At 42.9% G+C, this 15,198-nt stretch overlaps 6 protein-coding genes across 6 annotated transcripts; 3 read left to right on the forward strand and 3 right to left on the reverse strand.

The window, feature by feature from the left end:
• The first annotated feature begins 749 nt into the window (after positions 1-749).
• LOC127591492 (histone H1-like) lies at positions 750-1,922 on the forward strand. Its single transcript, XM_052051720.1, has one exon. The coding sequence runs from the start codon at positions 816-818 to the stop codon at positions 1,422-1,424; it is 609 nt and encodes a 202-aa protein (XP_051907680.1). The 5' UTR covers positions 750-815; the 3' UTR covers positions 1,425-1,922.
• Positions 1,182-6,437, reverse strand: LOC127591417 (gastrula zinc finger protein XlCGF57.1-like). Its single transcript, XM_052051569.1, has 2 exons — positions 5,993-6,437; positions 1,182-5,036 (listed from the first exon to the last, which is right to left on the reverse strand). Exons 1-2 carry the CDS (start codon positions 6,114-6,116, stop codon positions 3,487-3,489), a joined length of 1,674 nt encoding a protein of 557 aa, XP_051907529.1. The 5' UTR covers positions 6,117-6,437; the 3' UTR covers positions 1,182-3,486.
• On the forward strand, positions 2,341-2,751 carry LOC127591506 (histone H3). Its single transcript, XM_052051747.1, has one exon. It carries the CDS (start codon positions 2,341-2,343, stop codon positions 2,749-2,751), a length of 411 nt encoding a protein of 136 aa, XP_051907707.1.
• A 115-nt stretch (positions 6,438-6,552) lies between the features above and the next one.
• On the reverse strand, positions 6,553-7,668 carry LOC127591520 (histone H4). Its single transcript, XM_052051761.1, has one exon. The coding sequence runs from the start codon at positions 7,181-7,183 to the stop codon at positions 6,872-6,874; it is 312 nt and encodes a 103-aa protein (XP_051907721.1). The 5' UTR covers positions 7,184-7,668; the 3' UTR covers positions 6,553-6,871.
• Positions 7,669-7,985: 317 nt separating this feature from the next.
• LOC127591508 (histone H2A-like) lies at positions 7,986-8,674 on the reverse strand. Its single transcript, XM_052051749.1, has one exon. It carries the CDS (start codon positions 8,617-8,619, stop codon positions 8,233-8,235), a length of 387 nt encoding a protein of 128 aa, XP_051907709.1. The 5' UTR covers positions 8,620-8,674; the 3' UTR covers positions 7,986-8,232.
• A 604-nt stretch (positions 8,675-9,278) lies between these two features.
• sdad1 (SDA1 domain containing 1) lies at positions 9,279-14,982 on the forward strand. The gene is made up of 22 exons (XM_052051545.1): positions 9,279-9,490; positions 9,594-9,698; positions 9,773-9,871; positions 10,192-10,302; positions 10,386-10,457; positions 10,550-10,650; positions 10,891-10,948; positions 11,050-11,125; positions 11,350-11,447; positions 11,548-11,617; positions 11,682-11,785; positions 11,865-11,922; positions 12,281-12,339; positions 12,413-12,489; positions 12,564-12,661; positions 12,726-12,802; positions 13,712-13,835; positions 13,914-14,005; positions 14,078-14,262; positions 14,415-14,499; positions 14,570-14,731; positions 14,822-14,982. The coding sequence occupies exons 1-22, from the start codon at positions 9,401-9,403 to the stop codon at positions 14,867-14,869; spliced, it is 2,049 nt and encodes a 682-aa protein (XP_051907505.1). The 5' UTR covers positions 9,279-9,400; the 3' UTR covers positions 14,870-14,982.
• Positions 14,983-15,198: the final 216 nt, after the last annotated feature.

Raw genomic sequence — 15,198 nt, forward strand, 5'->3', positions numbered from 1 at the left:
TAGAATGGAATTAAATGTCGCAAATTCATCAAGGGAAAACAAAACTGTATTTTATTCACAAAATGCATGATAATGGAGACATCTGGGTTAACATATAGTCATATCAGATCACAAAATCAATAATTTGCAAATCAATAATTTACAAAACATCTAGATATATGTACTAGTGCATGATGGCTTCATTGCACCAGTTGTATTTTACAATTTAGAAACGTGCATGTTTTTTTACTCGTTAGCATTTAAATATATGAATGATTAAAACTGAATAAGCTTCCATTTTTTTCATACAAAATGATATTTAAGCAGTACCTGAGAAACTTCAGTGTGTTTGGTGCCACCAAAAAAAAAACCCTGTCTTTCTCTAAAATAATCATAAACTTATGTCTGTTTCCCCTTTAGATTTCTGGACAAGCATGCCTTGTCATCCGTAAAACATTTTTAGTGCCCTTTGAGCAATTTTCAATCTTTTAGCGGTTTATCAAGTGAGGAAAGACCTCCGACCATCGTTCACGCCAGTGAAGAGGTGCCGTTTGGAGGCTCTACAAAAAAACTAAAGCAAGTCAGAGAACTGGAAACCATTTCGATGTGGGGAAATATTTGATTTTTATCATTTCGAATCATTTTGACTGTTTCGAATAATATCTAGGGTGATTTTTCACTGTTCAAGGTATGAACAGAAAACACAAGTCGACGCGCTTTGACCGCGTTTGTTCCCATAGCTTGACTCTCTACGGTTCTCATGTGGTACTTAAGTAGTGTCTCTCGCGGTGGCCGAACGTAAACATTTTTTTGTTGGACAGCAGGCAGCTAATACGATGGCGGAAGTCGCTCCAGCTCCAGCAGCCCCGGCGAAAAGCAACGCTAAGAAGAAGGCAGCGTCCAAGCCCAAATCGTCCGGCCCTAGCGCCAGCGAGCTCATCCTACAGGCCGTCACGGCGTCGAAGGAGCGCAATGGCGTCTCCCTGTCCGCGCTCAAGAAGTATGTGGCTAGCAAAGGCTACGATGTAGAGAAGAACAAAGCTCGCCTCAAAACCTCCATCAAGAACATGGTGGCGAAGGGAGCAATAGTTCAGACTAAGGGCACCGGTGCCTCCGGCTCGTTCAAGATGAACAAGAAGACCGAAACGAAGGCAGTCAAGGCGCCCGCAAAGGTTAAGAAATCCCCGGCCAAGGCTAAGAAAGCTGCCGTCAAGAAGGCCGCACCGAGCAAAAAGCCCAAAACGACTCCAGCGAAAACCGCCGCCAAGAAGGTCACCAAGAAGGCTGCGTCGCCCAAGAAAACGAAGAAACCCGCCAAGAGCACCAAGAAGGCGGCGACACCCAAAAAAGCTCCTGCGGCTAAGAAAACTGCTGCCGCAAAGAAGGCCCCCTCCAAAAAGGCCGCCAAGCCCAAAACCGTCAAGAAGGCTGCATCGAAGAAGTAATTCAGCATACCTTTTAATACAAAAGGCTCTTTTAAGAGCCACCACACCTTTAAAGAGTCTTCCATTTATCAATACCCCATATAGTTCAATGATAACTGTGCAGGGTTGATTGTTTTGTCTCAAAACATTTTTGTGTCCTTTAGTTTTGAAAGAAGTTTATTTCGTTCTACAGTAATCTGTCTTATTGTATATATCAGATTTCGGATAGTATGGAGTTGGGACAAAACGTCCTATATAATACATTACTGGATACTAAAAATCATTCAGCAAAATTAACATTAACGTTTAAGAAGTCATTGGTCGATTGAGTTGACGAATAAGTCATTTCTATCAACCATTTTTGCTCCTCAGTGCTTTTGGGGTGTACATTTGATTGTCTGGTCTGCAGTCATGAGGTCACATTTGTTTTTAATAAATGATGCAGATATATTTCTTTTTAAAGCAACGCCTTCAGGTGAATGTTTTTGTTGTTGTTTAATAAAGTTTATTTTGGTACAATTCTGTACTGATTCCGTTCCTTATAGAATGACTGATATATGTATTCGTTTTTTCGACAACACCTCCTTGAACACAAAACAGAATCAACCCCAAATAATATGAGTAATGCGTGTATAATAATTATTGCTTTCTCACTTCACACATTTCCAAAACGTTCAGTTAATGAAGATGAAACATTTCAAATCAACTCACAAATGAAGACGCCAAACGCATTTTCCTTCATTCTGTTTCGCGAGCCGTTGGTCAGTTGTACTGAGTGCCCATTGGTTCAATTTAAATTTGTGTCCGTCCAATGTTCAGGCTGATTTGGCGCGCGCTCTTCCAAACCGCACCAATCAAAGTTGCCTCCCCTGGATAAAACCTGGAGCTCGTGGACCTTTCGGCATTCTCACTTGGTGCAAGCTAGCCCTCGAGGACTATGGCAAGAACGAAGCAAACAGCTCGTAAATCCACCGGTGGTAAAGCACCGAGGAAGCAACTGGCTACCAAAGCTGCCCGCAAGAGCGCCCCGGCCACCGGCGGTGTGAAGAAACCTCATCGTTACAGGCCCGGTACTGTGGCGCTTCGCGAGATTCGTCGTTATCAGAAGTCCACCGAGCTGCTTATCCGCAAGTTGCCTTTCCAGCGTCTGGTTAGGGAGATCGCACAGGACTTCAAGACCGATCTACGCTTCCAGAGCTCAGCCGTCATGGCGTTGCAGGAGGCTAGCGAGGCTTACCTCGTCGGTCTGTTCGAGGACACCAATCTGTGCGCTATCCACGCCAAGAGGGTTACCATCATGCCCAAAGACATTCAGCTGGCTCGACGCATCCGTGGCGAGAGGGCTTAAGCTTTCTTGACACAACCCCAACGGCTCTTTTAAGGGCCATCACACATGCAACTAAGAATCACATCCGGACTGCGTTACATGATTTGTCTTCCGGCAGATAATTCTTGTACATTCAAAGAACCAAACTGAAGTGTCTGATACCATAACTTCATGTTTAACAAGCAAGCTTCTAGGAAGGCATTGCCTGAGTAGGCACTGCTCAACATTCTTGAGAATTGCAAGCCATTCAGTATTGTCGAGAGAAGTTATGTGGCACAAGTGCTGAGATGCCTGAGTGTGGACAGTCAGTTGCACATTCAGACCTTTATTTATATTCCAGTTATAAGGTATCTTATACATACAGTGCAAATAAACCATGTTATAGGGTTGGTTACACAATTTCAATTAATCCTTTAGTTCTTTGTCTTTGTACACACAAAAACAGTGGGCAAGGCAGATGCATTCCTTGATAGGTTTGAACACAAGTGCTCATTCACAACACATGCCCATGGAAACTTTTAAAATGTACACTCAATATAAGACCGTAGATAAAATACAAGCTAGGTAGAATACAAAATTGTAACTTTTTTTCACTCCTGCAGTCAGACAGGTGACACTGGATGGCTTGAGCCCAAAGTTTGAGCTGCCCCATCAAACCCCTTAATTGGTGAAGCCAGCTTGGATGATGGTTGAAAAGTCGGAAAGAACCACAAGTCCAGCTGCGATCAAATCAACAACCTGAATATCAGGACAGTTTTACATATCACTTCTTTTATCACCAGCACACTTGTGTCTCTTAAAGTTACCCTTCTGATAGAATCTTTGACCGCAGTCTGAGCAGGCATGGGGTTTTTCTCCAGTGTGTGTTCTCGTGTGACATATTAAAGTTCCCTTCTGAGAGAATCTCTGACCACAGACTGAGCAGGAAAAAGGTTTCTCGCCCGTGTGTGTTCTCATGTGGCTTGTTAAGTTTCCCTTGAGAGAGAATCTTTGAGCACAGACTGAGCAGGCAAATGGTTTTTCACCAGTGTGTGTTCTCATATGACTTTTAATGGATCCCTTTTTGGAGAATCTTTGACCACATACTGAGCATGGAAAAGGTTTCTCTCCACTGTGTGTTCTTTTGTGAGCAATCAAAACATGCCTACGGGAGAATCTTTGATTGCAAACGGAACAGGCAAACGGTTTCTCTCCAGTGTGCTTTCTCGAGTGTGTTGTCAGAGCTTGTTTACGAGAGAACGTTTGCCCACAAACTGAGCAGGCAAACGGTTTCTCGCCTGTGTGTGTCCTTGTATGGCTTTTTAGGTTTCGCCTATGAGAGAATTTTTGGCCACAAACTGAACAGGCAAAAGGTTTCTCACCAGTGTGTGTTCTTATGTGACATAATAAGGCTCCTCTCTGGGTGAACGTTTGACCACAAGCTGAGCAGCTTAAACATTTTTCACCAGTATGGGTTCTTGTGTGCATATTTAATTGGTCCTTTTCCGGGAATCCTTGACCACAAACTGAGCAGACAAAGGGATTATCCACAGTGTGTGTTCTCATGTGTCTTCTCAAGCTCCCATTCACAGAGAATGTTTGACCACAAACTGCACAAGCGAAGGGTTTCTCTCCAGTGTGTGTTCTTTTGTGTACTGTCAAAACATGTCTGCGTGAGAATGTCTGACCACAAACTGAACAGGCAAAAGGTTTCTCTCCAGTGTGTTTTCTTGAGTGTGTCGTTAGAGAGTGTTTACGAGAGAATGTTTGGCCACAAACTGGGCAGACAAAAGGTTTCTCACCAGTGTGGCTCGTCACATGACTTTTCAAATGGCACTCATAACCTACGTTTTTCACAAAGCGTTCGTCGTCGTCGTCATCATCATCTTCATCACGAGAGTGTGACATTGCGTCGTCACTCTCCGATAGTGGAGCCAAGAGTTCGTCTTCTGGTGATCTTCCACAGTGGTCTCGATCACTCTCTGTTGTCGTGGGTTGACGTAAGATGCTGCTTGGTGGTTCCACAACTCTGCTTTCCTCTCTTAGATCTTCATCACTGAGCCCTTCATCTTCAGTCTTCCAAGTGACACCAGTCAATCGGACCTTGATGATATCCTCCTGCTCTTCCTCTTTAATGAGCAGGAACTCTTCTTCATCATCTTTAATTAGGGGGCGGTCTTTATCCTCCACTTCCTCTTTTATGTGCAGGAACTCTTCTTCCTCCTCCTCTTTGATTTTGAGGGACTCTTTATCCCCCACTTCCTCTTTGATGTGAAGGGATTTCGAGTGAATGTCTGATGAAAATGGATTAAGATCGCCGGTGATGTCTGCAAGACACAGTAAGACAAATGCACATCAGCCAAATCATCTCCACTCATTTGTAACCACCTTGGTCCACAATCAACATGTACCATGGACCCGATTTATCACATGAAATGTACAATAATAAAGAGCACAAAACATGAACATAAATGTCATTTTTGATTAATCATTTGATATCATTGATAAGTTAAGAGGTAAGATCTAAATAAGTTTGACTTTGTCCTATTCCTTTGCAGTATGTTTTCATTTGGCATATTTGTGTAGATAGGCGTTTTGATTTTGGTTCATATTTTAAGACTGCATATTCAAACTAAATTTCAGTCAAAAAGGGAACTAAAAAATTAAAGTAATGTAATTTTGGGAACATTCATTGTGCAGATCTCAAGAATCAAATTCCAAACTGAGGTATTTGTTGTAAAAATATAAATGACGTAACTCGAATTGCAAAAAAATCAGTAGACTTCATTTATATACTTTTACAGTCCCCCGGCTGACATATGTAGCTGTGCATGTAGCATTAAGGTGAATAACTTTCTCTCCAGACACTTATCAGTTTGTCTGCTATTTTGCCTTCAAATTGGAACTGCTTCAACGGGATTTCACTCAGACTTCGATTAAAAGTGTACTCGCTCACCCAAACACTTAATTCCGGTGCTTCAGAATTGCATTTTACATATCTTACCCCCAAGCTAAACAAGCACGGAACAGTTAAATATCTTCAACTCATATTTTCAAAACATGTCATTTAAACTGTGTGAAACTATCTTGTCCATAACCTTTTCAGATATTCTGAAATCCGGGCTACACCCCCCCGAATCCAAAATACGACCAGACACATTGTACACACTATTAAGTGTCATGTGATATTAAATATAACGTCACACAGTGCCTGTAAGTAAACGCAGGAGTGGTTTTGAAACTTGGAATGTATGTCCTAAACAAGGGTGAGACGTGAACAAACCTGCGGTGTGTAACCCAACTCGAGGCTTCTTGAAAGTTCCATCCAGCCATTGACGTTGTCGCTCGCTCTCCCGTTTTGTTCCACAAAAATCCTCCTCGTCCTCTTCCGTCCGACTTTCCCACATTTTCACACCAAACTCAAAACTATTTTACGCCCATTTGATCTCCGCTTTGCGATGCGTTGCTCACAAACGCTTCGATTTGCTAGCAGCTCGTAAAGTAAGCTAAGCTAAGGCAGCCAAAGCTAAAACAGGCCGTGACTCTTCAACGTGCACCATGACGAGATGAAGTGGGCACGAAGATTTAGCGGATGAAATATTATTCAATCGACTTAGTGACGGGCGTCCCGTTTTGCTGCTCCAGAGACATTCAATACTAATTCAGGACCAATTTAGTGAAGGGCCTGTGTTAGCTTCGTCAAAGAGAAGCAGATCATTGTGACGTCAGAAGACGACCTCAGTGGTGCATACCGCCACCTACTGTACATAAGTGTGCAGTCCTTCAAAAGGTATCCGAGGCTGGGTAAAGCACTTTGAACAATAATGTATATCGTGTAGGTATGGTACTAAAGTGCACCCCATTTAACATTATGATTGATTTAGATTTTGGAGGTTTGACTCTTAATCTGTAATGTAGCGTCTACGTTTAATATTACTATGTACTGCATATTAAATGTATGTCCCTTCAATAACGTTTTATGGTTCAGATGTCAGTATTGAGAAATACGCCAGTAGCACCAACAATTCATTTAATACATCGCAAACATCATCACATCAACTAGCTCACCTCACAGATTACCTGGGAACATGTACTCTTACGGAAGGCAGTGTATGGCCCTTAAAAGGACCTTTGGGTTGTGTTAATTTAGAGGGGTGACGAGTTAACCGCCGAAGCCATAAAGAGTACGTCCCTGCCTCTTCAGGGCGTACACTACATCCATGGCGGTCACGGTCTTCCTCTTGGCGTGCTCAGTGTAGGTGACTGCGTCACGAATGACGTTCTCCAGGAACACTTTAAGTACACCCCGGGTTTCTTCGTAAATAAGACCGGAAATGCGTTTCACTCCGCCGCGACGAGCCAAACGCCGAATTGCAGGTTTAGTGATGCCTTGGATGTTGTCCCGAAGGACTTTGCGGTGGCGTTTAGCGCCTCCTTTGCCCAGACCTTTGCCTCCCTTACCTCGACCAGACATAGTGATTTGGTTAAAGATGCTCGTGGAATAACATGGCGCGTTCCAGTCGACGGTTATAAAGCCAGCCCTGCGGACCTGAGAGAGGACAGCTGAAACAATTCAGCGCGTGTGACGTCACTCAGCAGCCCTTCCCACACACCTTGACAAAACACTATTTTATCTGTTTTCAACAGAAACCGTAAAAAGCCATAATTTGGCGTTTGACTTTACCTGGTGTGAATTTCAAATAAAACCCAGTTTTTCATGGGGCTTATTGGGTGGATTTTATACGTTTAGAGTTTCCCTGTTCACACGAAACGAAGCGTTTCAAAACGTGAACCTGGATCGAGTTATTAGATGAACAGCTCATCTTAAAAGTGAAAATGTTTTGTGGCGCATTGTTTGACAGCATACAACACCAAACGTTTTGACTATGCCTTTCAAGTATATTTGGTGAAGTATGTAGCAGACGTGTGCACATTTTCAGCATGGTGTCTGATCCACTGGTGAAAAAGGACAGATTCTCTCTTCCTTTCATTTATAACTGCCTTAAACAGCAAAGTGTATACAGGAAAAGTGGTTAAGAATGCATAAGTGTCTTATGTGTTGTATTATTATTTTATGTTAACTGTTCTGTAAAGCGCCTTGTTACAGCTGGAGCTGTTGTGAAAGCGCTATATAAATAAATATGTATTGTATCTATAAAATTACATGCGTATGCTTTCACTGGGCCTGAAACGTGTAATTGGCAAGATGTGGCACTCGGTTTTATTCCTGATAGCTAAATTGTATTTCGTTCTATTAATGTTCAATGTGCTGGAAATGTGGACAGTACGATTTAGTTTAATTAGCTCTTTACAACAATACAAGAGTTGCTGGCTGCGTGATGTACTTCCAAATGTCCAGAGATACCGATTATTGCAACTGCTGGCAGTCTTTGTGAGTAGCTACGATGTATACTGTAACATTCAAAAATTTCCCTTTGGGTAAAATACGGAATTGTACTCTTGATGACACGATTGAATGGCTCTTAAAAGAGCCGTTTGGGGGTTGCAGTTTATGCCTTTGCTTTACTTGGCCTTGGGAGGTTTCTCGGCCTTCTTGGGCAGAAGGACCGCCTGAATATTTGGCAACACACCACCCTGGGCAATGGTGACTCCGCCAAGAAGTTTGTTGAGCTCCTCGTCGTTGCGGACGGCCAGTTGCAGATGACGAGGAATGATTCTGGTCTTCTTGTTGTCACGGGCAGCGTTGCCAGCCAACTCCAAAATTTCAGCGGTCAAATACTCGAGCACAGCCGCCAAATAGACAGGAGCACCGGCACCAACACGTTGGGCATAGTTACCTCGCCGAAGTAATCTGTGGACGCGGCCAACAGGGAACTGAAGTCCAGCACGAGAGGAACGTGTCTTGGCCTTGGCTCTTGCCTTGCCGCCGGTTTTTCCTCGCCCTGACATATTCGGAAAAACAAGATGTGCTGTGTAAGTCTCAAAAGTCAAAACAGATTAACGTCTCAAGTTGGGAGCAGTCTCTTTATACACACTCCTGCTGCTCATTGATTGGCTAGTTGAAGCGGAAAATCAGCGGTCCAATCAGAGAAGATCTTGGTTCAACCGCCCTGCTGCTCATTGATTGGCTAGTTGAAGCGGAACATCTGCGGTCCAATCAGAAAAGATCCTTGTTTCACCGCCCAGCTGCTCATTCATTGGCTAGTTGAAGCGGAAAATTTGCGGTCCAATCAGAGAAGACCTTAGTTTCACCGCCTTGCCGCCATCTCCCATCTTTGGATCAGTTCAAGTGTCATGAAATGAATCAAACCATACAACTCCTCTCTTCAGTATTGCCCCGTATTTCAACATGATATGAATGTTGAACAATTTCTATCTGGCTTCTATCAAATATTTTTCTATCGTTATTACAACAGCCCACAAGTACATCAGTAGAATATCAAAAATCACCTGGAGGAATCATGGCTCTATAATAATAATAATGACCGAAATACAAAATTCACGATTAGATCTTGTGGGTTTCATTCTATTGATATCCCTCATTATATCAGTATGTTGTGTTTATGTTGTAAACAACTTTCTTGCCTACGTTGCAGACTCTAGCGGATGTGTCGTCACTCCCATGCAAATGACAACACAGTAATGGCGGCGTGCGCAGTCGCCACGCTTTCCTTCTGAAAACCATCGTGAGCAGCCGTATTTGCGTGATTTTAAGTAGTAAATCTTTACCATGTCGGGGCGACACAACAACAAGTTGCCGAACAATTTGCCGCAACTGCAGAATCTAATCAAGCGGGACCCCCAATCTTATGTAGCAGAGGTGAGTGTTTACACGCTTTCAATGCTAAAAAGCTAGCATGCGTTTTTGTTTTGGTGAATGTCCAATTTGTTAACAAGAACGGCTGTCAATGTGGCGTCGGTAGTTTTTGCAGCAGTACAGACACTACCAGTCCAATGTGCAGATCTTTAAACTACAGCCCGACAAACCCAACAAGGAGTTGGCGGAACTTGTCATGTTCCTTGCTCAGGTAACGTCATACGTAAATCGATCCTCTTTGTCTTGTGAATTGTCATTAATATGGTTGTTGACTCGTCAAATCAGGTGGCCCACTGTTATCTGCAGCATTTGTCTACTTTTCCTCAAGAGCTGACTGAGTTGTTACTGAGTCACCACACAGTCGTGGAGGCAGACTTAAGAATGGTGAGAAACCCGTCTCTATTAATTTAACACACAGAGCAGCACGGTCAGTGCATACTGCACTACTCAGAGGCATTTCTGCTCTGGGGGAACAAAAAAATGTTAAAATGGGATAACATGGTACTGTACTGTATGACACTGAACGAGCTACCTCTTCATGCATGCCTGTATATGATTAAAAAAAACATGAACATCAGTATCTTGACAAGTTACAATGTGGCATGAACAATGAACCACGTTATAGCGGGGGTACACTGTCGCTATACAGTATTCTGTGACTGCAGTGTAAAAGTAAAGCAACTATTCTTTGGCGTTACGTTCAGACCTTCTGCAAGGCTTTGATTCTCTTGCGAAACAAGGACCTGATCGACCCCACCGGCCTGCTCGAGCTCTTCTTTGAGCTGCTGCGATGTCACGACAAGCTGCTACGGAAGGTTTGCAAAGAAAAAAAAGACGGGTAGAAAAAGTCAGCCGCACAAAAGACAATTCATTTGAAATGTGCCTTTTGTCTTTACAGACGTTATACACACACATTGTGGCTGACATCAAAAACATCAACGCCAAGCACAAAAACAACAAGGTGAACTCGGTAAGGGACTCGCTTAAACCATTTAACACACTTTTTTTTTTTTTTTGTAAATCAATGCGGTTATTATATTCTCATTTTCTTTTGTGTCATAGTCATTGCAGAACTTCATGTACACTATGCTAAGAGACCGCAATCCCATCGCAGCCAAGATATCCTTAGATGTGATGGTGGAGCTGTACAAGAGGAACATTTGGTACCGTTTTTTTTCTTGAATTAATTGACTACAGTTGTACTTTGAGATATGAATGAGCCAACAATTTTAATTTGGCTGGGACAGATTAATAGCATTTGAATTTATTTCAAGAGGGACAGATAAATTGAGACGTTGAGATAAAATGAGCGTTTTGAGTGACAAGCTTAGTTATAGAGCTAATTAAACTCCCAATTTCAAGGCACCATTATATTGTAATGTTTCAAACGCATGTGCCTGCAGGAACGACACCAAAACGGTCAATGTCATCACCACAGCGTGCTTCTCCAATGTGACAAAGGTGTGCTTTTCCAACTTTGATTTTTATTTCTTATTCACTCGTGGAATATGAATGAAGATGTATTGTAAATCAACGCCTCGTGTTTCTATGTTGCCGGGCAGATCATGGTGGCCGGACTCAAGTTTTTCTTGGGGGCAGATGAAGAGAACGAGGGCAGCGAGTCAGACTCAGAGGAAAGTACTGACGATTGTATTGATCTAGATATTTCGTTTCAATCATTTCAGTGAGTATTTATGCTTACAAATGGCGTTCGGAAAAAGTGCACAGACTTCAAATCAAAATTCAATGATTCGAACAAACTAATGTGCAAATATTTGCAGGATCCCTGAATTGATTGTGCGTGTGTGTGTGTGAGACGTTGTATGAGTGTTTCATCTTTTTTCTCGTCATCTTCCAGGCAGAGGGACCAACAGTGCGCGACCTGAAGGTAAGATTCAACACTGGGAGGAAAACTTCCAAAAACAAGAAGAAGCTGGAAAAAGCAATGAAAGTCCTCAAGGTAATCCCCCATTTGAGCTTCAACTCGAATTTCTTGTTATGCTTGCCCTATAGCTTTTTTTTGTGTTTTTTTTTTTTTTGCTTGGCGCTCTTGCATGCAGAAACACAAGAAGAAGAACAAAGCCGAGGTGTTCAACTTTTCCGCCCTTCACCTCATTCACGATCCCCAAGGTAGGCTCCCTCGTCAACGTTCTGCGTCCGGCTTGTCATCACTAACGGGAAACATTTTGGTTAGACTTTTCGGAGAAGCTCCTGAAGCAGCTAGAAAACTCCAAAGAGCGCTTCGAGGTCAAGATCATGATGATGGAGCTCATTTCTAGACTGGTCGGCATCCACGAGGTAGGACATTCTGACACAGACCTTCACGAAAAATCACCAAATTAAATTAAAAACTCACAGGTCTTTATTTTGTTTTCAGCTCTTCCTCTTCAATTATTATCCATTCATCCAGAGATTCCTTCAGCCACATCAAAGAGGTCAAAAGCATTTTTTTTTGGCATGTATGTATTTTTTAATTTGCCTTGAAGGCATCACCTAAGCTATGCTCCTAAAAGGCACGCATCCAAAACGCGGATACAACAGTAGGTACAATACCTGCTACACTTTATAAAAGCGTTTTCGTTCTTTACATTTTATTTTATGTCTTAAATATAAGACAGTGTTAGTTTGCTGCATTTAAAATATATCATAACCATGACGACTAGAACTGGATCAGATTGATGGATCTTTGGGCCAACCAAATAATCTGTCTCGCTGCATGATATAATATGGCTTGTCAAATTAGCATTAAAAAAAATCACTTCTAATGACGACGTTTGTTTATACGTCTCGTAGAGGTGACAAAGATCCTCCTGTGCGCCGCACAGTCTTCCCACCAACTCGTCCCGCCTGAGGTACAATTCTGAACTCAATTGTTGGAAAGTGTCAACCCGTCATGCTAATAACATAACCCGCTAACACGCGCAGATCATCGAGTCGGTCATCCGCACGATTGCCAACAACTTTGTTACCGATCGAAACTCCGGCGAGGTTATGACTGTGGGGTGAGCGGCCGACAACGTTTGACTATTTGGGTTAAAGAGCAAAAATACTTTAATAGCTGATCGTGTCATTTCAGGATCAACGCCATTAGAGAGGTGGTTGCCCGTTGTCCACTCAGCATCAATGAAGAGCTGCTGCAGGACCTGGCTCAGTACAAGACCCACAAAGACAAGAGTGAGACTTTTTACCGTTATCGTTGTTGGTGTCCCAGACATTGACGGCGTTTTTGTTTTCCCAGATGTGATGATGTCCTCCAGAGGCCTCATCCAGCTTTTTAGGAATCTCAACCCGCAAATGCTGCACAAGAAGGACAGGGTGAGCACAACATGAGTGGGTGTTACATTAAGTCAGGCATGTCCAAAGTCCGGCCCGGGGGCCAAATCCGGCCCGCGGTCAAATTTCATCCGGCCCTCGGCCCCTGTCATAAAATCAGTGCCGTCTGGCCCGCAGGTTGGGCGCAATGGAACACGTGTTGCATTGACTGAGGTCTCGTAGACTGGTGAGTATGTTTCATAGAGTACTGCTTCCCTCTAGTGGCTAAATGAGTAATAGCATTCACTAAATGAGTAATAGCATTTAGACACTAGAGGGCAGTAGCACTCTACAGACATCACTCACGAGTTAACAAGACGTCACTCCGTGTTTATATTGACTGATATGTCATCTTTCAAATGATCCTTGCAGTTGTGGATATGTGTATTGCTTGTTCATTTCCCTGTTGTTCGAGTCAAAGGTTTTGTGACTATTGAAAAGTCATGGTGATACATTTTATGTTTCAAATCAATCAATTTGCACTCAGGAGGCTTCTGTTTAAGAAAAAGTCAAGTGAATAAGCAGTTGCATGTGATATACCTGTTTCAAATGAACCAAAAGAAATTCTTAAGATTGTTTCACATTTCCATTTTAATTTTAATTTCAACAGACTGGCTTACTAAAATTTGTTGAACAATATTGTTGTTCAATGTAAAGAATGTCAGCCAAGGTCGGCCCCCCGACATTTTACCACATAAAATCTGGCCCCCTTGGCAAAAAGTTTGGACACCCCTGCATTAAGTGGAAGAAAACAAAATTGCCTCTGTCAAGAGGCTTGCAGGCAGATACCACTGTAAAAATCATCAAAAGTGAACCCACAGGTCATTTATGATTTTTTTTATACATATATTTCGTTTTAACTCACTTGCTAAAAACTGTCTTCGCCCAATCAAAGCAAGCATTTGTGTACAGGGAAGGCCCACAGAGGCGTTGTCGGAGGCCAGGGTGAAGGACTACGGCGAGCTGGGAGCTAAAGATTACATTCCTGGAGCGGAGGTGCTGGAGGTGGAGGAGGAAGTCAAAGAGGGTGAAGAAGGTGAGCGGGGACCGCGAGTCCGTAATCGGTCAGCGACCATAGATTGATCAGGCGAATAAATGACATCTGCCAAAACAGACGGCTGGGAGAGCGTCAGTGTGAGCGACGAGGACGAGGATGGGGAGTGGGTGGACGTCCACCACTCGTCCGATGAAGACGCGACAGAAGTGGTAGGTTTAAGAACGGTCTTTAAAAAGAATGTAAAATGTTCGTTTAACACATTGTCGTATTGTACGAATAAGACGGAGAAGCTGAAGAGTTTACCAGCTGAAGAGCGGGAGGCCAAGGCGGCGGCGGTAAGCGTGAGCCGTCTCCTCACGCAGGACGACTTCAAGAAGATCAGACTGGCCCAGATGGCTAAGGAGGTCAACGGCGCACCAGGGAAGAAGAGGAAAGCAGCGGACGATGATGACGAAGAACGCAGCAGGTGAGACATTTTTTAACCATGCTTGAGTTGACTAAAATTGCTCTGTTGGACTAAATTATGAATACAATTTAAATGTTAGTCTCAAGACTATAATGAAAACTAAACTTCTTGTCAAAATTAACACTGGCTAATTGTTTCATTTGATTTTCCAGAGGGGAGCTGCTGAGCCTGAGGGATATTGAGAGGCTCCATAAGAAACCAAAAGCTGACAAGGAGGCCCGTCTGGCAACAGCAATGGTTTGAAAAGCACGTTTATTCCTAATTCTTCACACAACGCTTGACCGTATGTTTTGCGTTTGACCTGTAGGCGGGCCGAACGGACCGTAAGGACTTTGTGAAGAAAAGGACCAAGTTAAATCCTCACGCCAGCACCAGCAACAAAGAGAAGAGACGCACAAAGAATTTCATGATGATGAGACACAGCCAGAACGTCCGAACCAAAGGCAAACGTTCCTTCAGAGAGAAGCAGGTGAGTGGACCATGTTGGCCACATTTGCAAGAGCGTGTTCTGTATATTCCTCCATGTACGTATGAATACGTTTTGTTTTTTTTAATGCAGATTGCTCTCCGGGATGCACTCCTAAAAAGGAGGAAGCAGCACAAGTAGTGACTGTCTACTCGGGGCTGCATCAAATCATGGCAATGATTTATAAAAAAATGCTATTATTATTGTATCACTTCCAACATTGCTTTGAAATAAATCATATTTGGTAGTGAAATGACTTTCATGTCCATTGTTTTTATTGTGAGTGTGTGTGTGTGTGCGCGCGACCACATTTTTAAGTGTATTTATGATCGACATAAAATTACATGTGCCTGGTGGAACAACAATAGTGAGTGTTTTTAAGGCGCTAACATGTATTTACACAGTGAAATATATATACAAACAATGGGTGCTTTTAGATCAAAAGCACAAATTGTCGAAAGTGTGGTGAC

Source organism: Hippocampus zosterae, chromosome 18 (genome assembly GCF_025434085.1).
Source record: "Hippocampus zosterae strain Florida chromosome 18, ASM2543408v3, whole genome shotgun sequence".
Taxonomy (NCBI): domain Eukaryota; kingdom Metazoa; phylum Chordata; class Actinopteri; order Syngnathiformes; family Syngnathidae; genus Hippocampus; species Hippocampus zosterae.

Coding starts and splice junctions, on each gene's coding strand:
- LOC127591492 (XM_052051720.1), top strand. CDS start 816: ATGGCGGAAGTCGCTCCAGCTCCAGCAGCCCCGGCGAAAAGCAACGCT.
- LOC127591506 (XM_052051747.1), top strand. CDS start 2,341: ATGGCAAGAACGAAGCAAACAGCTCGTAAATCCACCGGTGGTAAAGCA.
- LOC127591417 (XM_052051569.1), bottom strand. CDS start 6,116: ATGTGGGAAAGTCGGACGGAAGAGGACGAGGAGGATTTTTGTGGAACA. Junction 5,037..5,992: donor AGTTGGGTTACACACCGCAG/GTTTGTTCACGT, acceptor TGTGTCTTGCAG/ACATCACCGGCGATCTTAAT.
- LOC127591520 (XM_052051761.1), bottom strand. CDS start 7,183: ATGTCTGGTCGAGGTAAGGGAGGCAAAGGTCTGGGCAAAGGAGGCGCT.
- LOC127591508 (XM_052051749.1), bottom strand. CDS start 8,619: ATGTCAGGGCGAGGAAAAACCGGCGGCAAGGCAAGAGCCAAGGCCAAG.
- sdad1 (XM_052051545.1), top strand. CDS start 9,401: ATGTCGGGGCGACACAACAACAAGTTGCCGAACAATTTGCCGCAACTG. Junction 9,491..9,593: donor CCCAATCTTATGTAGCAGAG/GTGAGTGTTTAC, acceptor TGGCGTCGGTAG/TTTTTGCAGCAGTACAGACA. Junction 14,732..14,821: donor GTTCCTTCAGAGAGAAGCAG/GTGAGTGGACCA, acceptor TTTTTAATGCAG/ATTGCTCTCCGGGATGCACT.